This window comes from Salmo salar, chromosome ssa20 (genome assembly GCF_905237065.1).
Source record: "Salmo salar chromosome ssa20, Ssal_v3.1, whole genome shotgun sequence".
NCBI lineage: Eukaryota > Metazoa > Chordata > Actinopteri > Salmoniformes > Salmonidae > Salmo > Salmo salar.
In genome coordinates, this window is record NC_059461.1 from 18,609,328 (window position 1) to 18,634,558 (window position 25,231).

At 40.3% G+C, this 25,231-nt stretch overlaps 1 protein-coding gene and 1 pseudogene across 1 annotated transcript; both read right to left on the reverse strand.

Moving 5' to 3' along the window:
- Positions 1 to 4,943: 4,943 nt before the first annotated feature.
- Positions 4,944 to 13,030, reverse strand: LOC106580002 (arrestin domain-containing protein 1-like; annotated as a pseudogene).
- A 3,868-nt stretch (positions 13,031 to 16,898) lies between these two features.
- LOC106580006 (P2Y purinoceptor 2-like) lies at positions 16,899 to 19,443 on the reverse strand. The gene is made up of 2 exons (XM_014160538.2): positions 19,176 to 19,443; positions 16,899 to 18,641 (listed from the first exon to the last, which is right to left on the reverse strand). The coding sequence occupies exon 2, from the start codon at positions 18,597 to 18,599 to the stop codon at positions 17,652 to 17,654; it is 948 nt and encodes a 315-aa protein (XP_014016013.1). The 5' UTR covers positions 18,600 to 18,641; positions 19,176 to 19,443; the 3' UTR covers positions 16,899 to 17,651.
- Between the last annotated feature and the right edge of the window lie 5,788 nt (positions 19,444 to 25,231).

Below are 25,231 nucleotides of genomic sequence, written 5' to 3' on the forward strand. Positions count from 1 at the left end.
AAATGGGTCCGTACAAGGAACAAGACTGGGCATTTTCCCTTTTTGAGAATAAGTGATATGTTAGCTTCCCTCAGCGTTTGAGGGAGATGGTCATGAAAATTAGTGGTTAAACATATCAAGCAATGGCTCAAGGATCAGGCCATTGAACTCTTTATAGAACTCAATACAAAACCTGTCTGGTCCTGGGGCCTACCATTTTGCAGATTCTTAATTATCTCTTCCTTGGTAACAGGGGCATTAAGGAGATACCTCTGTTCTTCAGAGATAGTTAGGAGCTCAATCTTAGAAAATAAGTCCTCCATTAGTTTGGGTACATCATTTGTCAGTTCTGAAGCATAAAGATTTGCATAACATTTCTTAAATGACTCATTTATAAACTTATTTTCATATAAATGATTGCCATCAGAATCAGTAATAGTAGCAATTGACTCTTTTTAGCTAGATACACCAAATACTCTCCTGGTTTATCTCCATGTTCATAAAGCTTTGGCCTGACAAATCTCATTTTCTTTTCAGCGTCCTGTGTTAGGAGAGAGTCCAACGTTGATCTAAGGACTGATATTTCCTTTAATAGGGAAGAAGTGGGAGTAGTCCTTCTCTTTAGTTCCTTATTTCACCCTCTAACCTTTTTTGCTTTTCACGCTTTTTCCAGCTCTTAGTGGCTGAGTATGACATAATCAGACCCCTGGTGTAAGCTTTACAGGTTTCCCAAGGGAGTGAGGGGTTATCTGTTGATTGAGAGTTAATAGAGAAAAATGCTTTAAACTCTCTAATAAAATATTATGTAAATGTATGGTCTTTAAGAATGCTTGTATTCAATCTCCAATGTCTTGACAAATTGGATGCCCCATTGAGTTTTATGTCCAGGATCACCTCCGCATGATCAGATATGACTATGCTTCCTATATTAGCAGATAAAACAGACTGCAAAGACATCCTGGGCATAAAATAGTAATCTATTCTAGTCTGACATCCATGAGGTGCAGCGAAAAAGGTGAACTCTCTGTTGGAGGGATGAAAGGTTCTCCAAACATCAGCATACCCCAGATCATCACAAATAGCTTAAGCGACCTAGCTTGAGGAGAGGGTGAAGCTATACCGCTGGGAAACTTTTCAATAAGGGGGTTCAACAAACAATTAAAATCTCCTCCAACCACTGCAGTGTCTGAGTTTAATTCTGAAAAGTCTAGAAATGCCTTAGTGAGGAAATCAGGGGGGTGGGCAGGGGGGGAAAGTAAGTATTCAATATGGAAATGTTCTGCCCTTGTAAAGTACCTTTAATTATAACAAAACGACCAAATGTATCTTTCACACAATTCAACACCATAAGTGATAGGTTCTTTTTCACAAGAATTGCTACACCTCTACTTCTGGATGTAAATGATGAGAAAAACACTTGACCAACCCCCCCTTGTTGCAATTTCAGATGCTGCTTATCATCCAAATGAGGTTCTTGCAACAGAGCAATATCAATATTTTCTTTCTTTTTTTTAAAGACAGTACCTCCTTCCTTTTTAATGGGGTTATGGCTCCTTCTAATGTTCCATGTCTGTTACCTGCCATTGCACTTTGACCAACCAATATCCAGACTGAATCCTACTGTAAAGATAGAGTGGTACCTTTTCCCATGTGTTGAACTCTCCTCATTCTCACCGAGCATAAACAAAAGATTCATATCCTGAACCCGAACTATACTAAACCCGAAAATGAAACATGTGAAGATCCAAAAGGGATTTTCCACTAGCTAACATGCAGGGGATTTCAACTCTCCAATGTAGACTCTTAAGTCTGCAAAGCCACTCTATAGCCTCATCCTTTATATATATGGAAATTTCAGCAAGGCCATTTTCTTGCCTGCAGAACCCCCCCCTCTAATTGCCTTAATTTTGTGGCTAGAGTCAATCAACTGATTGGTTTACTGTTACTTTATAGGCTGTTTGTATCACAGGAGGGTGGTAACACCTTAATTGGGGAGGATGGCTCGTGGTAATGGTTGGAGCGGAATGGTATCAAATACACCAAACGTGTTTGTGTCCATGTGTTTGATACCATTCCATTTTCTCCGTTCCGTCCATTATGAGCCATCCTCCCCTCAGCAGCCTCCACTGGTGTGTATTCATAAACATGGTCACATTATAAATCTGTTAAATGCATTATACTAGTAGTTTTGCCCAACACTGTTCTAAGGTGCTGATGTATGGTCTTCACAGCAGACATCTATGTTGGAACGCACAAGAGATTATCTTATTCCTTTCTTTTTAGTGGAGGATAGGAAATTGGAGAGGAGCATAACACAGGAAAATGGGATATAATGAGTTTAAAATGTTACTCTGCATAGGCTACTGTAAGAACCGTCATGTTAACAAATTACAAAATGGGCCTAAAAATGGAGATGTACAATTATCCCAGCATAATCAACAACGCAAAACAAAAATGGTGAAAAACAACAACTTTATTAGGTTGTGCATTGTAGATCATCAAGGCACTGTATTTCCTATGCATACACAATTATTTGGATATAGAACATAGTGAATTGTTTATAAGACAGTTGTGAAAAGTATAAATAAAAACACATTACATAAAACAGTGTATGCATCACAGGAGGTTGGTGCCACCTTAATTGGGGGAGGACGGGCTCATGGTAATGGATGGAGCGGAATGGTATCAAATGCAAACACATGGTTTCCAGGTGTTTGATCCCATTCTCTCCGTTCCAGCTATTATTATGAGACGTCCTCCCCTCAGCAGCCTCCACTGGTATGCATTGAGCAGTGTAAATTAATGAGTAAAACATGCCATTGACATTCATTTATCAGCCACCAGAGGTATCTATAGAGTAGGATGTACAGTATGGTGTTCAGTTTCACATCTTAAAACAACAGCATTACTGGGGGTTGTCTCAAAGGTCCCGAACAGTCATTCTGATTCCCATGTAAAATAGCCTTTTGAGTTACTAAAAGATCACCCATAATATTTTTTCCTGATAAAAAAAGCAAAGTACTTTCTCTCATGTCAAACTAACAGGAAGTCTAAAAAGGCAAATTGAATAGGCGGGGAGCTCACCTTGACTGGCGGTTCTTTGAAAAGACATGAAAGCAGTGAGCATCATAAATGCTGTGAGCAGTGTTGCAGTGACATTATCTCAAACAAATCTGCTGATATACAAAGCAACAACAAAAAAAATATGTAATTGCTTGCAACATCCAATCCTGTCATACGCCACATGGTTTCACAAATTATTTGTTTATCCAACTTATTGTAACAGATTCAGACAAAATGTTTGCTGTATAATTTAGTGAGCTAGCCTAAATGGAATTGTCAGCAGTGTTTAACACTAGCTAGCTAGTTCATCTTGGCAATTTTAGTCGAAATTTACTTAACAGGGTGAGGTTTGGGTACTTCTCATTGTCATATATATAAGACAATGTTCTGCCAGTCAATGTTCATATATCATGACTATCAATGACGTCAAGACGTTTGTATGAATGTTCTGTTTGGCATGTATCTTGATGTAATGACATGACAACTGCATCTGAGGTTTGGGAAACCCTTCCCACGCTTTTGTTACATGCTGGCTGAAGACCTAGCTAGCCAGTTGCTAGCTAACACCAGACACAGATGAAAGCGGAAACCTAAGTATATTTGATTTAGATCAATAGGGGAAACCTCAAGTTGTAGTTGCTGTCACGCTGCAGTCAAATGATGACACCAGTAGACTAGCAACCTAGCTATGCAAACCAAAACCCTTTAACTTCTTTGGGATAGGGGGCAGTATTTTCACGGCCAGATAAAAAAACATACCCGATTTAATCTGGTTACTACTCTTGCCCAGAAACTACAATAGGCATATAATTAGTAGATTTGGATAGAAAACACTCTAAAGCTTCTAAAACTGTTTGAATGGTGTCTGTGAGTATAACAGAACTCATATGGCAGGCCAAAACCTGAGAAGGTTCCATGCAGGAAGTGCCCTGTCTGACAATTTGTTGTCCTTCTGTTACATCTCTATCGAAATTACAGCATCTGTGCTGTAACGTGACACTTTCTAAGGCTTCCATTGGCTCTCTAAAGCCGCCAGAAAGTGGAATGGGGTGTCTGCTGTCTCTGGGCAAAGTATAGGAGCAGAGTTTGTAAGTGGTCAGCCTGGGGACAGTGAGACTGGAGATGCGCGGCCACGAGAACTCGCCATGTTTTTCTTCCTCTCTTTGAATGAATACAACGTTGCCCGGTTGGAATATTATCGCTATTTTACGAGAAAAATAGCATAAAAATGTATTTTAAACAGCGTTTGACATGCTTCAAAGTACGGTAATGGAATATTTTGAAAATTTTTGTCACGAAATGCGCTCGCGCGTTACCCTTCGGATAGTGACCTGAACGCACGAACAAAACGGAGGTATTTGGATATAACTATGGATTATTTGGAACCAAAACAACATGGTGCATTCTGACGAAGAACAGCAAAGATAATCCAATTTTTCTAATAGTAATTCTGAGTTTAGGTGACCCCGAAGTTGGCGGATCTCAAATTAGCTAGCCGTGATGGCCGAGCTATGTACTCAGAATATTGCAAAATGTGCTTTCGCCGAAAAGCCATTTTAAAATCGGATATAGCGATTGCATAAAGGAGTTCTGTATCTATAATTCTTAAAATAATTATGTATTTTGTCAACGTTTCATGAGTAATTTAGTAAATTCACCGGAAGTTTTCGGTGGGTATGCTAGGTCTGAACATCACATGCTAATGTAAAAAGCTGTTTATTCATATAAATATGAACTTGATTGAACACAACATGCATGTATTGTATAACATAATGTCCTAGGAGTGTCATCTGATGAAGATCATCAAAGGTTAGTGCTGCATTTAGCTGGGGTTTGGGTTTATGTGACATATATGCTTGCTTGGAAAATGGCTGTGTGATTATTTGTGTCTATGTACTCTCCTAACATAATCTAATGTTTTGCTTTCGCTGTAAAGCCTTTTTGAAATCGGACAATGTGGTTAGATTAACGAGTCTTATCTTTAAAATGGTGTAAAATAGTTGATTGTTTGAGAAAATTGAATTGTGGTATTTTAGTTGGTTTTGTATTTCGCGCCGTGCGATGCCATTGACTGTTGGCTAGGGGTTCCGCTAGCGGAACGTCTGTCCTCAACAGGTTAAATTAGAGAATAACCATTGTTGTATTAAAATGAGGCTTTTGTGATGTCAAGACTAGTGACCTTTGTGACGTCCCACCTCCTGAATCCAAGTGTTTGACATGGGGGAGGGGACCAGTTATGATCAAACTTTATCAATGTAGAAGCAACTGTCATTTTTCAAACTTTAGTAGTCTTACTTTGATCTGGTGTCATCCACATTTCATGACTTTGACTGTTTGGGACCTTTAAATAAATCTCAAATACAATCTTGCTGTTGAAAAGCTGCTTGCTGGTGTAAAACATATACAGGATATCCCATGGCAAATGCTAGATCAACATAATATACCACAGTTGATATGATAGCCAAATGAGGACAACAGCGCTGTGCGCTGCTAGCTTGATTTTAAACAACACTATACATCCTACACAATCTGACTATAACTGTTATACAGCAAACTAAGAATCTTACACAGTCAAATCATCAATCACAGTGTGCACCTTACAAGATGAATCTGTTGTTTTCAGTCAGAAAGAGAGAATAAATGCATTATGGGAGCACCCACTAAGCTAGGTTTGTTGGATCCAATATCTAAACGTATATCAGAAGCACAAGTTCCACAAGTCAACTTTCAAACATACAAAACTAAAATCACCGTCCTTCACATTTCAAGCATCACACATGCAATTTCAACATATTCCAAAGGAAAAAGATAAATATTGTAAAAAATGTAGTGTTTTACCCCCTTTTTCTCCCAATTTCAATCTTGTCTCATTGCTGCAACTCCCCAACGGGCTCAGGAGAGGCGATGGTCGAGTCATTGCGTCCTCCGAAACATGACCCGCCAAACCATGCATCTTAACACCCACCCGCTTAACCCGGAAGCCAGCTGCAACAATGTGTCAGAGGAAACACTGTTAAACTGACAACCGAAGACAGCCTGCAGGCGCCCGGCCCGCCACAAGGAGTCACTAGAGCGTGATGAGCCAAGTAAAGCTCCCACGGCCAAACTCTCCCCTAACCCGGACGACACTGGGCCAATTGTGTGCCACCCTATGGGACTCTAGGTCACTGCCAGTTGTGACAGCCTGGGATCGAACCTGGTCTGTAGTGACGCCTCAAGCACTGCTACACCACACGGGAGGCCCCTAAACTAATTCTAAATTACACCGACTTAACTTTATAAAAATGGTTTACGTAAAAACATATAAAGTGCTAAAATTGTGTGAAAACAATCAGTAAAAAGGTGCTGCTTAACCAAGGCTGATGTACTTAAGGAGGGCTGCCTGGCATCATGATCCTCTAGTAGGGAGGTTGATTGTCATGTTCAGTGTACAGTTGCCGGCAGTCAGTCTCTACTGTTTCATGATGTTTATGTGTTGCTGCTACAGCTCTCGACATAGCTGGGAGGAGCTTCTGTAACAGAGAGGACAGCGGATATCAGTAATCAGACAGAAAGAGACATTATTACACAATACCCACCTACCTACATACTTTTCATCAGAAACGACATGAGTCATGGGCATGGCAAACACTTACGAAGCAAAGGCATAAATGTCTACGGAATGGCAACTAAGACTCTTACATTCATATGGGATATTAGCAAAGATTTAAGCCAGCCACAACTGATACAGTGAGATGACAATACAACACCAGAAACACCTAACCCAAAGACTAAATATCAAAATGTGTAATAAGATAAGTAAAAACTAAATAGCATTAGCACTGCCAGTCACTACAGGTTATTCAATAGGAGTGTAAGACTGACCATGTGGGAGTGTGGAGGTGCTGTACTCTGGAGGTAGCGGTGGGTAGAGGGTGGGCATGGAGTTGGCAAGATAGTCCATCTGAGCTGGAGGGGCACTGGGGGAGGCAGCTGGCGGGGCGCTGGGGGAAGAAGTAGAGGCTCTGATCCTGGGAACAGGTTTTGGGGCTGGGCGGCGGGCAGGGTGAGGGGCTGGGGTAGTAGTAGGAGGTCCTTGGTTATGGGAGGATGGCTCAGAGTGGCTGCTGTTTTCTAGCTTGGTAGGCTTGGCATAGGAGCAAAGAGGATCAGGGGTCTGGGGAAGTGGTCTGGAGGGCTGTACTGACGTGGTGTCCACTGAGATGTTTCCAATGTGGATGGGCAACAAAAATGACACCACGGGAGATTTCAGAGAGATCTAATGTACCAGGGAGTAAAGGGGAGAAGGTTTCATCAAATCATGCGTGCTAAACTGAGGACCAAAGGGTTTGGCTGTAGAGGAAACGGTAGAGGAATGGTATTGTGAAAAGAGAAAAGTTGCTTACTTGAACAAAGTATTCCATGTTTATTAGGCCACAGTCAGCCATAGACGACTGGCACAGAGGAGGTACAATAATCTGCTCCTTCCACTCAGCCTGTTTGTCAGCCTTCACCCCAGTACCTTCCACCTGCACTAAAGTCCTCAAATCAATGGTAGGCTTCTTCGTCTGGTAAGTCACTTTCTATTGGAGACGAGCACACAGAAATATGGTAGAAAATGATTGAGTGATAAAATAAAATGCCTTTATCGCTCACCTACACATTGAGACAATAATGACCACATTGCAGCTTTATGACACCATTGACTAAATCACACTTGGTTGTACAACACTCTTCTGTTGTACATCCATAGCCTTGCTTTATTTCAAGCGCTGTAAACTCAGTACTTTGTACCTGCATGAGACGGGCCACCACAGTCCCCGTGGTTTTCCCAGACTGGTTGTCAATCTCTGTGGTCAGTTTGATGACCTGACCAGGGGTGTAGCCCTTCATGTCACTCTGGGCCTTCAGCACCACCGTTCCTGTCTTCACCCCCTAGCAGGTAGGTGAACGTCTTAGTAACGGAAGATGAACTTGGTCCCTGGAAACAGGTGGGAAATATTAGGTTAAGAGCAGATTCACCAACATCCTGTTTCTAAGACTTGGATATTTCTGATTAAGTGAAAATGTATCAAATCTGTTAGGGAAGCTCTCACATGGATGTCAGGCACTTCGTTGAGGTTGAGGAGACTCAGCAGGTAGAAAGGCTTCTCAGTCTTATAGTCCTTAGAGAAGCGAGAAGTGTCGATGAAAGCCCTCACTCTGTACATAATTTTTCCATAGTTCCCTTCAAAGGATGTGGGAATAGAGGCTATATGGGAGGAGTAAAGGTATTTATCAAATATGTATTTTCACAGAGGCAAGAATACAGGCAACAGACTTTCAAATGGCCTCTATCTATTGCAATTGTTTTTTCAATTGAACGTCTTGAAGGTGTGCAGTTTTCAGGTGACATATTTTAAATCACAACGGACAGTTGATTAGGACCGGTAAGGTTTGTTTGGGTTTCTGTGGTGTGTGTAATGTAGGTTGTTATGAAAGACCGCTTTATCAGAGTGAAAGGGAATCCCTTCTCAGCTGGAAAGGCAGTCTGTCTGTCTGATAGACCTTATCGATGAGTAATGGGCGGAGGGGTTATGATGTTATCATTGGGCTCCCTCCCTGAGAGCTATAGCATAGATAAGGGAGAACATGTGATACTGTTTTAAGAATGATCTATCACACTCATTTCCTTAGCATGCAAAGGTTTGAAACAAAAAAGACAAGTAGGCCATGACAGATTGTTAGTATAAACGACCACGAGACAAAACACAACATGGGGCGGCAGGTGGCCTAGTGGTTAGAGCATTGGGCCAGTAACCGAAAGGTTGCTGGATCGAATCCCCGACAAGGTAAAAATCTGTTGTTCTGTCCCAGAACAAGGCAGTTAACCCACTGTTCCCCGGTAGGCCATCATTGTAAATAAGAATTTGTTCTTAACTGCCTAGTTAAATAAAGGTTAAAAAAAAAAAGCAACTGCCATACCAGTACAGGAGTTAGTATGATAACAGGTGGCTTTGCACACCTCAGGGCATCTATGCTCTCAGTCCCTACCACACTAGTCAACAATTGGAGAAGAGGAGGCTAATGGGTACACGGGTAAAATCTCAACCAATGTGTCATAGATGTTTATTACAGAGTTTAACTATAAACTAATCAGGAATGATTTTTAAATGACTTATAACCCCTTGATAAAGTATATCTCAATGTAAAGTGTTACCTCAATAACACTTACAAACTGTTCATGGGCACGAGTAAATTACCTTACTATGTGCTCATTTGTAGCACTATTTCCATTGAAGACACAACAACGGTCCCTATGGTAATCCTCATAACCATTGATGTAGAGCCACAGGAAGCGGTACTGTAATTTATTGCTAACATTACTTCTGCTTATAGTGAATGAGCTATGTCAGAACTACAGTAAACTTACATGCCTCGACATGTGTGATTATAAAATGAGGAAAACCCATATGTTTAAAGGAATGTGGTGCAACAGGTCTACAAAGCTCCATCACTCAGTGGCCTTACCTGGAATGAGAAATTTGAATGGAAAACTGTGATCTCCCTGTTTCAGGGTACCTGGGACACCGGAAAAAAAGATAAATATCAGATCAGCTGGCTGGAAAACATTCTGTCCATTAAAAATTGTTCATCTTCTAGGAATCACATTTTACTTTCAGGGTAGAAGGGGAACCTCTGAGAATATGGATTAAATGTTTGTTTACCTTTTCCTTCTGACATACATAGGTGATGAAGGGAATATCCATTACGAAACAATGATTTACTGGAAGGTGTATGTTTAATTAATTTAATGTTTAAAGCTCCAAAAGATGAGAAAGAAGCAGGTAAAGACCCCATTGACAGTACCTTTATCTGCCACAGAGAGAGTGCTGCTGAAGTACTGCTCTTCCACTGTCCAGGCTGTGTCGTCGATCTTGCTGGTGACACCACAGAAGCCTTGGCAATTCACCTTGATATCTGCAGGGATAATACATAGTAAAACACAGTAACATAAGAGAACTTGAGGTCCTCAGACTTCATAACAAAATGGAGATAGAAACAGAAGCAGAGCATGGCAATGTATTCTTGAAAGCCCTTTTAGGATAGTTTACATTCTGATTGATATGTTCTTTTTTTGCAAACAAAGCACCTATTGTGGACACCTACTTTAACACGTCACACAGATATATATGTATATAACAGAACTAAAAAGCGAACTCTAATTCTGAGGAATCCAAACACAAAGACTAGTAAAAGAAAGACAAACATGCAAAAATAAAGGAAACACCAAATGAAAGTGTCTTAATTAATAGGGCATTAGGCCGCCAGAACAGCTTCAACGAGCCTTGGCATATCTGGTGACAGACACACATATATCCTTTAAAACCTCCCATGATCCTTTGAGACCCCTCTTTAAAAAGTAATCTCTTCTTCTAGCCATGGTTAAATAAAGGTTCAATTTTTTACATTTTTTTATAAAGAAAATGGTAGCCAAAATAAAATGGGCAACTGGACATTTTTATACATGACCCTAAGCATGAGATGTTAATCGCTTAATTAACACAGGAACACCACCTGCAGAAGCACATGCTTTCAATATACTTTGTATCCCTCATTTACTCAAGTGTTTCCTTTATTTTGGCAGTTACGTGTAGTTTTCCTGGTGTGATGTACGCAGCACACTTGAAGCCCATGAGCACATAAATTAAAGGGTACTAAATGGTAGTCCCAGCAGGGATTGGCAACAGCTCTTGACCAGCAGTGTGCATGGTTATGACCCAAATTAATTAATAGCTCAATCAATCATAATTCTGGTTTGAGCCCAGTAAGACACAGACAATCCTGGAGGAGGATGGCCAAGTAAAAACAAATCTATTAACAAACCCTGTAGAAGTATGAAGTGTAGTACTCTGATTGATATTCAGTTAAATACTCTGGCTACATCACACAAGACGTTTAATTCTAACTTCCCATTATAACTTTTTAAGAACATAAGAGTGGGTCCGCTATTACAGACTAACAATCTGCTCTGTAGGGAGTACCAGCTCTTGTGAAAATCTACACTGAACAAAAATATAAAACGCAACTTGTAAAGTGTTGGTCCATGTTTTTGAAATGAAAGATCCCAGAAATGTTCCATACACACAAAAAGCTTATTTCTCTCAAATGTTGTGCACAAATTTGTTTAGATCCCAGTTATTGAGGATTTCTGCTTTGCCAGGATAATCCATCCACTTGACAGGTGTGGCATATCAAGAGGCTGATTAAACAGCATGATCATTACACAGGTGCACTTTGTGCTGGGGACTACAAAAGCCCACTCTAAAATGTTTTGTTACACACACAATGCCACAGATGTCTCAAGTTAAGGGTGTGCAATTGGCATGCTGACTGCAGGAATGTCCACCAGAGCTGTTGCCAGAGAATTGAACGTTAATTTCTCTATCATAAACTGCCTCAGTCATTTTAAAGAATTTGGCAGTACGTCCAACCAGCCTAACAACCGCAACTCAACCAGCCTAACAACATGTACATCAGTGTGTTCCAGTTCCCATCAATATCCAGAAACGTCACACAGTCATTGAAGACGAGCGGGACAACATTCCACAGGCCACAATCAACAGCCTGATCAACTCTATGCGAGCGAGATGTGTCACGCTGCATGAGGCAAATGTTGGTCACACCAGATACTGACTGGTTTTCTGATCCACGCCCCAACTTTTTTTTTAAGTATCTGTGACCAACAGATGTATATCTGTATTTCCAGTCATGTGAAAGCCATAGATTAGGGCCCAATTGACTGATTTCCTTACACGAACTCTGAGTAAAATCTCTGAAATTGTTGTTCAGTGTAATTTGAAGTCCTCACAAATCATAGTTCAGATAGCCAATACTATAGTAACTTGGGAAGGTTATCAAGTTCATAAGACATCAGTTATCAACAACAGTGCAGCCAGTGACACTGTGCTCAGCATCGAAATGCAATGACAAAAGCTGCCCAACCTGTTTTTCCTGACCTGCAATGTAAACAAACCAGAGGTCCATGACACAAAACTCCCATGACACAAAACACCTTTAGTGTGACAAGAGGGCAATTTAGTTTCCATGTTGGCTAAGGTTCAGAGAAAATAAAAAAATAAAAACCAACAAATGTATTTTCTAACTCCATGCACTGTCTCAAAACATGTTTGATCACCCAGAGTACACTTTTGTTGAAAAGATGAGTGAATTTGTGTTTTTGTTCTAGCAACAAGTGATCGGGATGAGGGTGACCACCACCTGTCTGCAGCCATTTGATACTTGAAAACAGGGACAGCCATTTGAGATCCTTGACATAAGGCACACAGTTCCAGTTCCATTGAACAATTCAATGTTCTATCCTACTACATTTCTGGCATATCACAACTTGAGTTTATGATTGCCACTTCTATGTTTGCCTTGCCATTTCATCCTTGGGTTAAAATGTTAATGGCCAAACAAATCTTGTTTTTTGTTAGTTTTGTTGTTTTACCTCAAGATATGGTATTAAAAAAGGACGGTCAAATTTGTCCTGTCTGACAGCACCTTTAAATGAGATTGATCACCTTGTTTCCCCCCCCAACACATCTATAGAAATAGTGTCTGTTCGAGTGACAGAACAGTATTCAATTCAACATCCTAAGTATTTACTGTAAATAAAATGCGCGTCACAAATCACACCATTGTGTTCGTTTCAGTGGAACACTACTTTCTTGTCAGTCCGAGGAGACGACGAAGTTTCACGACAGCTGAAAGAACATTACCTTTAAATAGTAGAGCTTGGGCGGTTGTAATTTTCAAGGTGCCTGAAACGGCATCTCCAGGACTATAAACAACTTTATTGTCCTTAAAAGTGATGTCAAATTCTTGCAGTTTTCCCATGTTTCCCATCACGAAAGGCTGCCACCGACGGGTCAGTTTATCACCTGCAGTGTTGCCAACAAATTTTCTGGGGAGATTTGTTGCTAACGGTTGCTAAACGACGTTGTGATGTCATTGCGTGATGACGTCATTACTTAATAACGTCAAACTGCGTCATTTACAATTACACGTTATTGAACACGTTACACGTTACACGTTATTGAACAATTACATTTCATTTATTTTCTTTTTAACTAGTAAACCTACACATTCTGAACAATTATAGTTTTAAGCAGTGTATCGGTAGTTAGTTAACATGCTACCTAACTGATCAACAATTATAGGTACAGGCTAATAACAAGGTATATATGCTATCTCATTGAACAAGCAACTTAACTCAAATAATGATTTATGCGCTAGGCATCTCTCTCCAGCTCTCTCCAGGTTGTTGTGCTGCTTGGCTGGCTAGCTGCTCAATGTTTTCCTCTGGTTTCCACTGGTTTCCACTGTTCTTGCACACACTGCAGTACACACTGCCACCATCAGCTGTGTGTCTCCGCCAGTTCCAGAAAGTCCACTCCTTGCATACGTACTGTATTTATATGATGAATCATAGATTGACAAGGAAAACCTCATCTTCACTGTCCAACTGCATTGTCACGGAGCTGGAACCAGCAGTAGACGATGGAGTGGCCTTAAATCTGTATACTGCTGTGGTGGCAAACTGGTGCAGAACTTCACTTGGTAGTTTATGCTGGTAACAGGTATCACCAGCCAGCTTCAGTCCATACTGCACCAGGAGTATGGAGTTGAGAGTGTGCAGTGACATTCTATTTCTTAACTTTGACTTGACCACCCTCATTTGGCTGAACAGCCGTTCAACCTCCGCATTTGAGTGTGGCAAGGAGAGGGCTGCGAGTGCAGCTTTGCACAGTTCTTCAAATGGATTTGACCCGGAAGAGTCCGTGTAGTTATTGACTTCACTCCAAAACTCAACTGTATTTTCAGTTGTCCCACCTAAACAGATGGATGTTTCGCCATTGGGAAACAATTTTACCAATTGTTTGGGGCTGGTATCCCAGTAGCTAAGCTACTTTAATAATTTCAGTGGTGCCTTTATTTTGCTTTAGCGTTTCCTTAACACTGAACAAAGCCATGTTTTGCAAGGCTTCAAGGTTGTCTGGGAGCCTTGCTTGCAGCTCCTTGCTTAAAGCAACAATGTAGTTGATGCATTGTCTCCGAATGACCTTTTTGTCCTCTGGCGCAAGACTGAGTTGGTACACCGTGCTCTCGAAAAGGTACCGAAGGTATGGTGATGGACTGAGATGTCCATCAATGGCATCCTTCAGGACATCAATTTTTGCCATAGGGTTGACAACTCTGCTGCAAATTGATGTTAAGAGGTGTACCAGATTGTCCAAAAGCTTGACAGGATCTGTTTGCTCTCGCTTAAATGACTTCACTACAACCTGTACGTTGGACAGGATTGATTTCAAGAATGTCAGGTAGACATAGTTGGTCTTGTCCATGTACATGGCGTGGAGCACATCAGCCATGTAGCAATGCTCACTGGCCTTGGTCAACTCAAAGTGGAGTTTCAGTTCTTCCCACTGGCTCAATATATGAGTTACCGCAGGCTCAATCGATAGCCAACGTGTGGCACACACTTTGGTGATCTGCAGGGGTTTCTGGCCACAATTAATGTTGGCATACACTGCTTTGTACGCCTTGCACCGTTTTGGGGAAATCGAAAACCAGTTGTAGGTTTCCCTGATTAAGTACTCAACACTCCAAGGGATGGTTTCTTTGGATACTACACAGACTGCCAATTGTAAAGACTGGCATACACAGCGGATGAGTACCAAATTGGGCAATGCACATTCTTCCTTTAAAATCTTGTGCACCCCGCTGTGCACCCCAGTCATCACGGACGCATTATCAGTGCCAATACCCTGAAGATTCTCTTTTTTAAGGTTACACTTCTCAAGAAACTCAACTACCGCCTTTGCTATTGATCTGGCATTGCCCCCCTCCAATTCAACCAGCCCAAGAAATGTGGACACAACGGTTATTTTTTAGCACTGAAATACCGAATCACCACACCCAGGTATTTTGAGACACTGACATCAGTGGACTCATCCAAAAGGAGACTGAACTTCTCATCCCCCCAAATCTGATGTTACCCTTTGAGAAAATAAGGAGCCAGTACTCCCCTAATTATTTCTGTGCACTTGGTGCGGTGCATTTGGAAGTTTGTTGCTGCCACAGAATCTGAAAAGGCAGCTCTGCAAGCCATACCTAAATGGTTGCATGCTAGCAGCGAACAATGCTCTGCAGTGGCCATTGCCATAGTAGCTTCTGCGCTTTTGAAGTTATCCACTTTTTTAACCAACTGTGGTAATGTAGACTGTGTTGTGGGGTTTGTACGGTTTTGATTTACTTATATGCTTTGCTGTAACACAATGTATTTTGATGTCATACATTTTTGCAGGCATATCTGATTTGCAGTACGCACAGTATGCCAGACAATCATCCCCAATTATTGGCTTCAGCCACCCTTTAAATTCAGGTACAGACTCACACTCTTTTCTGTACTTCTGGTTGTACAATTTTGATTGAGACATGTTGATTGATGTTGTAAGTTCTGTTCAAGATCAAACATTTGTGACCAACTACATTCATTGGGTTTGTCTCGTCAAACGCATACTACTGCTGCTGCAGTCAGCCAACAATGATTTGCAATTTGTTGAAATTGCTGCTGGCCTGCTGCTGCCTGTGCACGAGGTGAGCGCCTGCTGCTGACCTCAATGTTATTTCCATACATCAAACTGACTCAGTCAAATATTTTACAGGACAGACGTGCCTCTAAAATACAAGTTAGGGTGTCTGATATGCCTACTGTATGGATAGTCAACACTTTCCCCTTTAGTGATTTCGTGAGATGACAACTATGTACATTTGCCAGGGATTTTTAAAATCTATTCTTAAAATGAAAGCAAAATATCACACAAACAATAATTATATTATAAAATATAATTCATACACAATAGGGGAAAAAACAACCCAAAAAAAATGTGTTTAACAGTTAAAAGTTGACCCAATATGACGCGCATGCAGACAATTATCAACGAGATATGAATATGGAAGTGAGAGAACTCTGCATGCTGTATGTAGAATGAGATACATTCAATGATATTGCTGTTATATTGATAAACTTACGGTATATGACTGACTCACCATGAAAGTCTGACTGCCGTTGGATGGTTGTCAGTTGGGATAGTGGTCAGGGACTGGAGGATCATGGAGGTTGACACTATGCTGTCACGTTGAGAAGTGATTGATGTAGAGTGGAAATAGACTAATGCTTAAAACACCTTAGAAGGAAAATATATGAAGAGTAATACTTAGGACGGGAATTATCATATTGATGTTTCTCATTTCCATGTATTGAAAAAAAATGTCAATGTATTTTGCAACACTTCGTAGAGTGATGTCAACAGATATCACATTTTACCTTTCCTGTGTTGCCACATTCTCTTGCCCTCCAATTCACCTCTGCTTTTCAACAATTGTTATATAACATTGGTAAAATTGTCTAAGATTATCCAGTTCACAAATCCCCAAAATACTAATATTTGTATTATTTTTTAACAAGTACATCTGGACTTCAGTGATGTAAAGTATAATAGTTTTTTGTGGGTATGTGTACTTTCCTTTACTATTTATATGTTCGATTACTTTGACTTTTATTTCACTACATTTCTAAAGAAAATTATGTATTTTTACTCCATACCCTCCATTCCCTGACACCCAAAAGTACTCATTACATTTTGAATGCTTAGCAGGACAGGAAAATGGTCCAATTCACACACTCATCAAGAGAACATCCCTGGTCATCCCTAATGATTTTTATCTAGAGGATTCACTAAACACAAATTCTTCTTTGGAAATTATGTCTGAGTGTGTCATTGTCATGTGTGTAGGTGGCAGGGAAGTCAGGCGCAGGAGAAACCAACTTGGTGTAACTGGAGTAGTTTAATATTATAAAAACAAACTCCAAGAAAACAAGGTACATAAAATAAACATGGGTAAACATACCCGTCGCACACCTATACAAAAATTTCACGAACACATAACCACAAACAATCTCCAACAAGGACATGAGGGGAAACAGAGGGTTAAATACACAGCATGTAATTAATGGGATTGGAACCAGGTGTGTAGGAAGACAAGACAAAACCAATGGAAAATGGATCAATGACGGCTAGAAGACCGGTGACGTCGACCGCCGAGCACCACCCGAAAAAGGAGGGGCATCGTAATAACAAAATTTAACAGAAAGAGTACAATGTACTTTTTCAAATGAAGGCAGTGGAAAAGGTATTCCCTTTAACATGCATATGATATACACTTTGATTAGTTTAAAACAGAGCATGTTTATAGGTTTTGCTTTACAATTACAGTATCTAATCATTATTACACATCAATAAAGAATACATTCATGATCACTCTCAGGGACATACTTTTTTCCCTCACATGTCCCATGTCAATTCTATGAATACTATTTATGTTATAGATAATAAAACTATACTTTCTCAGGATGATGAAGACACTGAGCAAATGTGATGAGACTACTATGAGGTTTCTTATTGAAGATGTGTTCAAATGATGGGTGTGGACATGTTTTCCTTGTGTTCTAATACAATGGAGGGAGAATCAATAGCAGCATTGTAGCTGATCTGGTCATTTGTGGCAGGGTCTTCTTTGAACTAGACATCAAATTTTCTGAGAGACCTATGAATAGCCTTGACAAAATTGTGTGATCCAAAACAGTAAACCAATGGGTCCAGACAGCAGTTTGCTCCAGCCAAAATCCAGCAAAAATAGTATGAGGTCTCCACCTGCAGAAGGATGCATTGTTCTGGATAGTACTTCTTTAACACGACAGCCACAGTGCGTATCACATTCAAAGGCATGAAGCACAGTCCAAATATCACCAGACACATGGCCACCATTTTACGGGACTTGGCCTTAATACTACGGCCCTTAAACGTGTTGATATTGATACGAGACACTGATCTTGCTATCTGAACATAGCACGTCACTGCCACTGAGAAAGGCATTAGGAACCCAAGGGTGAGCAAAACGAAGTTGATGGCAAAGTAAGTCTGAATGTAATCTTGCTGATGAATGCTAAGACATTGTGTGCTGCTTCCCACTTGGCTGGTGTTAAAGTAGAAACAGGCAATCCCCTTAGCCAGCAAAAGCAGCCAGACTCCAGCACACAGCTTCTGAACAAACGCCTTTCGTTTCATGCAGGAGCCTTGTTTAAACTGGACCACTGCCACATATCGATGAATGCTGATGAGTGTGAGGAACAGGATACTGCCATAGAAGTGAATGATCAGCAGGGCAATCTTCAACTTGCACAGAAAAGCTCCAAAGGGCCAGTGGCTACCCATGACAAAGTATGTTGCCATAAATGGTGCAACTGGTGTGATGATAGCATCACTGACAGCCAAATGAAACTGCAAGACGGCACCAGAGCTCCACTGTGGTATATGGCAGCAGAAGACCCACAGACTGAAACTGTTGAGGAAGAAACCAACCAGGAAGACCAGGAGGAGGAAAACAGCGATGGAGATATGCTGGGGTTCCACTGTACAGACACTGCTGTTGGCTGTAATGTTGTCCAGAGGCAGCATTATGCTCTTCATCTTGGGATGGGATGTAGGGGGATGCAGGACATAAACATTCACCTTGAAAAAGGAACAAATTGCTAGTGAGACCAAAGAAAATGTACATATTTAGTTAAAAATAATGAACCCATTGTGTGCTACATCCTTGTCAATTCTTGTAAATTGGTGTTTAGTGTAGTCAGACAGTAGAACTGAAAAGCCACTGAACAGGATGTAAAACTTGGAACTGAGGAGAGACAAGATCTCACCACGAGTCACCTACCACAAGGACATTGACTTTGTCACAAAATAGCTTTTAATGATGGCAAAAAATAGAACTCCCTGATTTAAAGTATAAATATTATATTTGAAAGTGAACATTCAATTAATGTCCAACCGGAGGTAGACACTAAAGCATTAAAATGTATGTACTCACTACTGTAAGTCGCTCTGGATAAATGTGTCTACTAAATTACTAAAATATAAGAATGTAAAGCTAATTCAAGCATACATAACTGAAAACAATTGTGAGATTAAGGTTACAATATCTCTACACAATGGAACTTGTGATCATGATGAAAAGTCATAAAATCTACTTTCGAGTAGGCTACTTACTTAAGCTTGCACTTGTAGTCCATCAGTGGTACAAGACCTGAATGACAAACATGTTATAATTTCCCCCAACTACAAGAGGTGGTTGCCCACAACCATGCTATGTAAAGCAGACAGAAGCAGAATTGGTCTTTCTCAAAACCACATCAAATCAAATCTAATTGTATTAGGTCACATGCACGATGAAGGAAAAAGGAAACCGCTCACTGCTTTTGATTGTATCACTGATATTTAATAAGAATACGTATCGGCCTAACGGCCTTCGTCAGAGCTTTTGTGAATTTTCTGAAAACAGCACCTCTATATAGACCTAGCCCCACCCACATCCGTTCCACGCATGGAAAGGGGTTGGAGGCAAAGGAAGAGGCTATTTGCCACAATGTGTGGATGAAGCTATTAATTTGGCATTGGGAAAAACACGAGATGAATTGTTACAAAAAATATATATTTTATCATCGGACCCAGCTTTGCCGGCTGAATTTAAAAATCCACCACTTATAGGAGAGGTCACACTTTACGCGATAAATTGGTTTATGCCAATTGCCAGCCACGAAAGAAAATCAACCAGGCTCTTTTACGCCCTTTTCCAAATGGTAGCTATAAATGCAGAGGATGCGCACAGTGCAACAATATGATGAAGTGTGAATATTTCTGCCACCCCCACACAGGAAAACGGTTTCAAGGAAATTATATCATTACGTGTACCACCACCCATGTTATTTACATTATTAAATGTCCATGTGGGCTCTGCTATGTCGGTAAGACCTCCCGCTCTCTCAAACAGAGAATTAGTGAACATAAAAGTTCAATCAGGCGAAACGACAGGGATTTACCAGTCGCAGTACATTTTAAAATGACCTAAAACATGACATTTCTACCTTTAGATTTTGTGGCATAGAGAAAGTCAAGATATCAGACAGGGGAGGTGATATTAATAATACTCTGAGCAAAAGAGAATGTTTTTGGATTTTCACCCTCTAGACATTATTTCCCAAAGGACTTAATGATGAAATGCCTATGTATGTTATGTTGTGAATTTGAACATGAATTATGTGCCTATTTAAGATTACTCTGATGTTTTTTGTATGATGTACCCAATGATTAATGAAAACTTGCTATGTCCTCATTGTGGTTTTATGGACGTGTTTAATGCGTCTTATTTATACACTTTTGTAGTGTTTGTGAAATGCATATTGTTATGTTTGGTAGCACTTATTTATTTTTCCTTTGCCTCCAACCCCTTTCCATGCGTGGAACGGATGTGGGTGGTGCTAGGTCTACATAGAGGTGCTGTTTCCAGAGAATTCACAAAAGCTCTGACGAAGGCCGTGAGGCCGATACGTAAGCTTATTAAATATCAGTGATACTGTCAAGAGCAGTGTGCGGTTTCCTTTTTCCTTCATCCTGTTTCAACTGTTGCCATGCACCTGTAATAAGATTGCTCTAATGTGCGAGTGCCTTTTCAATTTTGTATTAGTCACATGCACCAAATACAACAGGTGAATACAACCGTACAGTGAAATGTTTACTTACGAGCCCCTAACCAACAATGCAGTTAAAAAATATATGAATAAGAAATAAAAGTAACAAGTAATTAAAAGAGCAGCAGTAAAATAACAATAGTGAGACTATATACAGGGGGTACCAGTACAGAGTCAATGTGCGGAGGAACCAGTTAGTCGAGGTAATTGAGGTAATATGTACATGTAGGTAGAGTTATTAAAGTGACTATGCTTAGATAACAACAGAGAGTAGCAGCGGTGCAAATAGTCTGGGTAGTCATTTGATTAGATGTTCAGGAGTCTTATGGCTTAGCGGTAGAAGCTGTTTAGAAGCCTCTTGGACCTAGCATGCATGCACTGGAAGGCTACAATTCCCCATCATTTATCAGTCCAATTTTGATGGCCAACTAGCTGAAAAAGTTTGACAGGTTTTATCTAATGTTCCTTCGTTAGATTTTAGATTATCTTGCTCTGGCTAGCATTCGTTGTTGATCTTGTTGATGTGCATAACTGAAGGAGAGAACCTACCTTTTCATGGTTGTTTGATCAATAAGAAGGTAAAGTTCCCAAATGTAAGCGGACTCCTGTGGTATTTACATACTTGCAGAAATCCAGTCAGGCGTTTTTTGTGGCTTTAGGCGAACGCGTTCTAATGATCTAAAGTCGCACTGTTGCAACTGCCTGTAAACACACAGTCCAGTTCAAAGTGATTGATGGCAGGCCCGTCTGGTAAAAGTTTTATTTGTATAAAGTCCTACTGTAGTTCTGATTGGTTGTGTCACACCGGTCTGACTAGACTCTGGTCCTGGATGAGACAGATGTTTTTATTAGGTTTTATTTATTACAGTGTCTATTAATTGTCCAAATGCAAAGCCGCTCCACCACTCTATATTGCTATCAAATTCTCACAAATGCCTTAGAAAAAACAATGTCTGACAAGCGAGCACTAGGTGTCATATTCTGTATATGAACAGATTAAAATTAGATTACATGATGCTAAAATGCTGTCAGCTAGGTGTTGCCAGAGCCATCTATATAGACGTCGCTATGGTAATTAGACAAAGAATTCACAAGAACGTAGCAATAATGATTCAATTCTTATCATTTCAAGGCATAAGAAAAAAAGAAGAAACCCGCACACTGCTCATGCTAGTATCCTTGCACTTTATTAAGCTTTACATATCGGCCCCGAGGCCTTCATCAGAGCTTTAGTTGGAGTTTTTAAATGTGCACCCTTATGTAGACACTGCTCCACCCACACTGCTCCGTTCAATGCATCGAATGGGATTGGAGTCGAGGGAAAATAAATACATCCTATCAATTAAGTTGTCATAAATCATCGGGTACAGTGCAATAAAACACGTCAGAGCAGGCCGAAGTGGTGGCATTAGTTAGGAATATTCACACTTCATCATATTGTCGCACTGTGCGCAGCCTTTGCATTTATAGGTGTAAAAGAGCCTGGCTCATTCTTTTGTGGCTAGCAGTTGGCAGGGATCAATCTGTAGCGTAAATTACGACCTCTCCTATCTATATTGCATAAATGGTGGGTTCTTAAATTCAGCATGCAAAGCTGGAGCAGTTAATAAAACATGCCAGTGTTGACAGCATCTCCCACTTTGCGCGAGTTCAAAGTATATGTGGTGGTGAACGTCACAGAATGTTCTTTAGCTCTAGTTGGTCTTTTTTTGTAGCAGTTCATCTCATGTTTTCCCCAATGCCAAATTAAGAGCTTCATCCACACATTGTGGAGAGTTGCCTCTTCCTAGAAACCTTTTGGGCATCTCCACTGCTTTTTCTAGATAGTCCTCTGTGGAGTGGAATATCCATTTAGGGGGCAGTATTTTCATTTTCGGATGAAAAGCGTGCCCAAAGTCAAATATTTGCATATTATTAGTAGATTTGGATAGAAAACACTCTGAAGTTTCTAAAACTGTTTGAATGATGTCTGTGAGTATAACAGAACTCATATGGCAGGCAAAAACCTGAGACAAATCCAACCAGGAAGTGTGGAAATCAGAATTGTAGTTCTTTTGAATCCCTATCGAAACTACAGTGTCTGTGGGGTCACGTTGCACTTCCTAAGGCTTCCATTGGCTGTCAACAGCCTTCCGAAAGTTTTTCCATCCTTCTCCTGTTACTGGGCAGAGAATAGTAGCTCAGTCAATGAGTGGACTGCCTGAGGACAAAGGGCTTGGTGATGCGCGAGCCCGCCAGAGCGCCCTTCCTTCTTTTTCTTCTTGAATGAATACGCTATTGTCCGGTTGGAATATTATCGATGTTTTACGTTAAAAATACCCTAAGGATTGATTGTAAACAACGTTTGACATGTTTCTACGAACGGTAATGGAACTATTTGACTTTTTGTCTCTGGTCCTGCGCTCGCGCGTTATGCCTTTGGATAGTGATTTGAACGCACGAACAAAACGGAGGTATTTGGACATAAATATGGAGTATTTCGAACAAAACAAACATTTATTGTGGAAGTAGGAGTCCTCGGAGTGCATTCTGACAAAGATCAGCAAAGGTAGGAGAATATTTATAATACTAATTCAGAGGTATGTTGATGCCAGAACTTGGCGGGTAGCTGTATAGCTTGCTTCGATGGCTGAGGTATGTACTCAGAATATTGAACAATGTGCTTTCTCCGTAAAGTTATTTTGAAATCTGACAAAGCGGTTGCGTCAAGGAGTAGAGTATCTATAATTCTTTCAATAACTGTTGTAAACTGTTGTAAATTTTATCAATGTTTTTGATGAGTAATTTTGTAAATTGATGTGCATATTCACCGGAAGTTTTGGTTGGAATACATTTTTTGAACATCACGCGCCAATGTAAAATGCTGTTTTTGGATATAAATATGAACTTTATCGAGCAAAACATATATGTATTGTATAACATGAAGTCCTATGAGTGCCATCTGACGAAAATCAAAAGGTTAGTGAATATTTTAGCTGTACTTTTGGTTTTTTGTGATGCATGTCCTTGCTTGGAAAATGGCTGTGTGGTTTTTCTTGTGAAGTTTATGTCCTAACATAATCTAATTTTATGCTTTCGCCGTATTGCCTTTTTGATATCGGACAATGTGGTTAGATTAAAGAGAGTCTTATCTTTAAATTGGTGTAAAATAGTTGATTGTTTGAGAAAATGAAATGAGATTTTTGCTGTTTTGTATTTCGCGCCATGCTATTTCACTGGCTGTTGAATAGTGTGTCCCGCAGGTGGGACGGTAGCGTCCCTCGTAGCCCTGAGAAGTTAAAGGGGGCAGTCTGAAAAACGGGCTTCTTGGAAGTCCTCTTTTTAACTTCTTTGGGATAGGGGGCAGTATTTTCACGGCCGGATAAAAAACGTATCCGATTTAACCTGTTAGGGGCCGATTTAATCTGGTTACCACTCCTACCCAGTAACTAGAATATGCATATACTTATTACATATGGATAGAAAACACCCTAAAGTTTCTAAAACTGTTTGAATGGTGTCTGTGAGTATAACAGAACTCATTTGACAGGCAAAAAACTGAGAAGGTTTCATGCAGGAAGTGGCCTGTCTGACAAGGTGTCGTTCTTCTTGTCTCCGTTTATTGAAGAGTGAGGATCTTAGCTGTCCCGTGACACTTCCTACGGCTGCCATAGGGTCTCAGAAGGCGGTAAAAAGCTGAATCGTGGCTTTGCAGGCTCTGGCTGAAAAAAAGTAGCGCGTTTGGGTAGTGGCTGGTTACAGTACTGTGAGACTCAGGCTCGTGCCCGCGTCGACCGAAAGCTTTGTTTACTTTCCTCTGTTTAGCTAAATGGACATTCCCGGTCGGAATATTATAGCTTTTTTACGAGAAAAATGGCATAAAAATGGATTTTAAACAGCGGTTGACATGCTTCGAAGTACGGTAATGGAATATTTAGATTTTTTTTGTCACGAATTGCGCCATGTGCGCGACCCTGATTTACCATTTCAGATAGTGTCTGGGACGCACGAACAAAACGCCGCTATTCGGATATAACGATGGATTATTTTGGACCAAACCAACATTTGTTATTGAAGTAGCAGTCATGGGAGTGCATTCTGACGAAGACAACAAAAGGTAATCAAACTTTTATAATAGTAAATCTGATATTGGTGAGTGCTAAACTTGCCGGGTGTCTAAATAGCTAGCCCGTGATGCCTGGGCTATGTACTTAGAATATTGCAAAATGTGCTTTCACCAAAAAGCTATTTTAAAATCGGACATATCGAGTGCATAGAGGAGTTCTGTATCTATAATTCTTAAAATATGCTTTGGTGAACGTTTTTTGTGTTATTAATAAAATTTTTTTTTTAAGTTTAAGAGGTTTAGAAAAGAATAAAATTAAAGTTTTTGTTAATCTGGTTACTACTCCTGTCCAGAAACTAGAATATGCAAATAATTAGTAGATTTGGATAGAAAACACTCTAAAGTTTCTAAAACTGTTTGAATGATGTCTGTGAGTATAACAGAACTCATATGGCAGGCAAAAACCTGAGATGATTCCATGCAGGAAGTGCCCTGTCTGACAATTTGTTGTCCTTCTGTTGCATCTCTATCGA

Coding starts and splice junctions, on each gene's coding strand:
- LOC106580006 (XM_014160538.2), bottom strand. CDS start 18,599: ATGAAGAGCATAATGCTGCCTCTGGACAACATTACAGCCAACAGCAGT.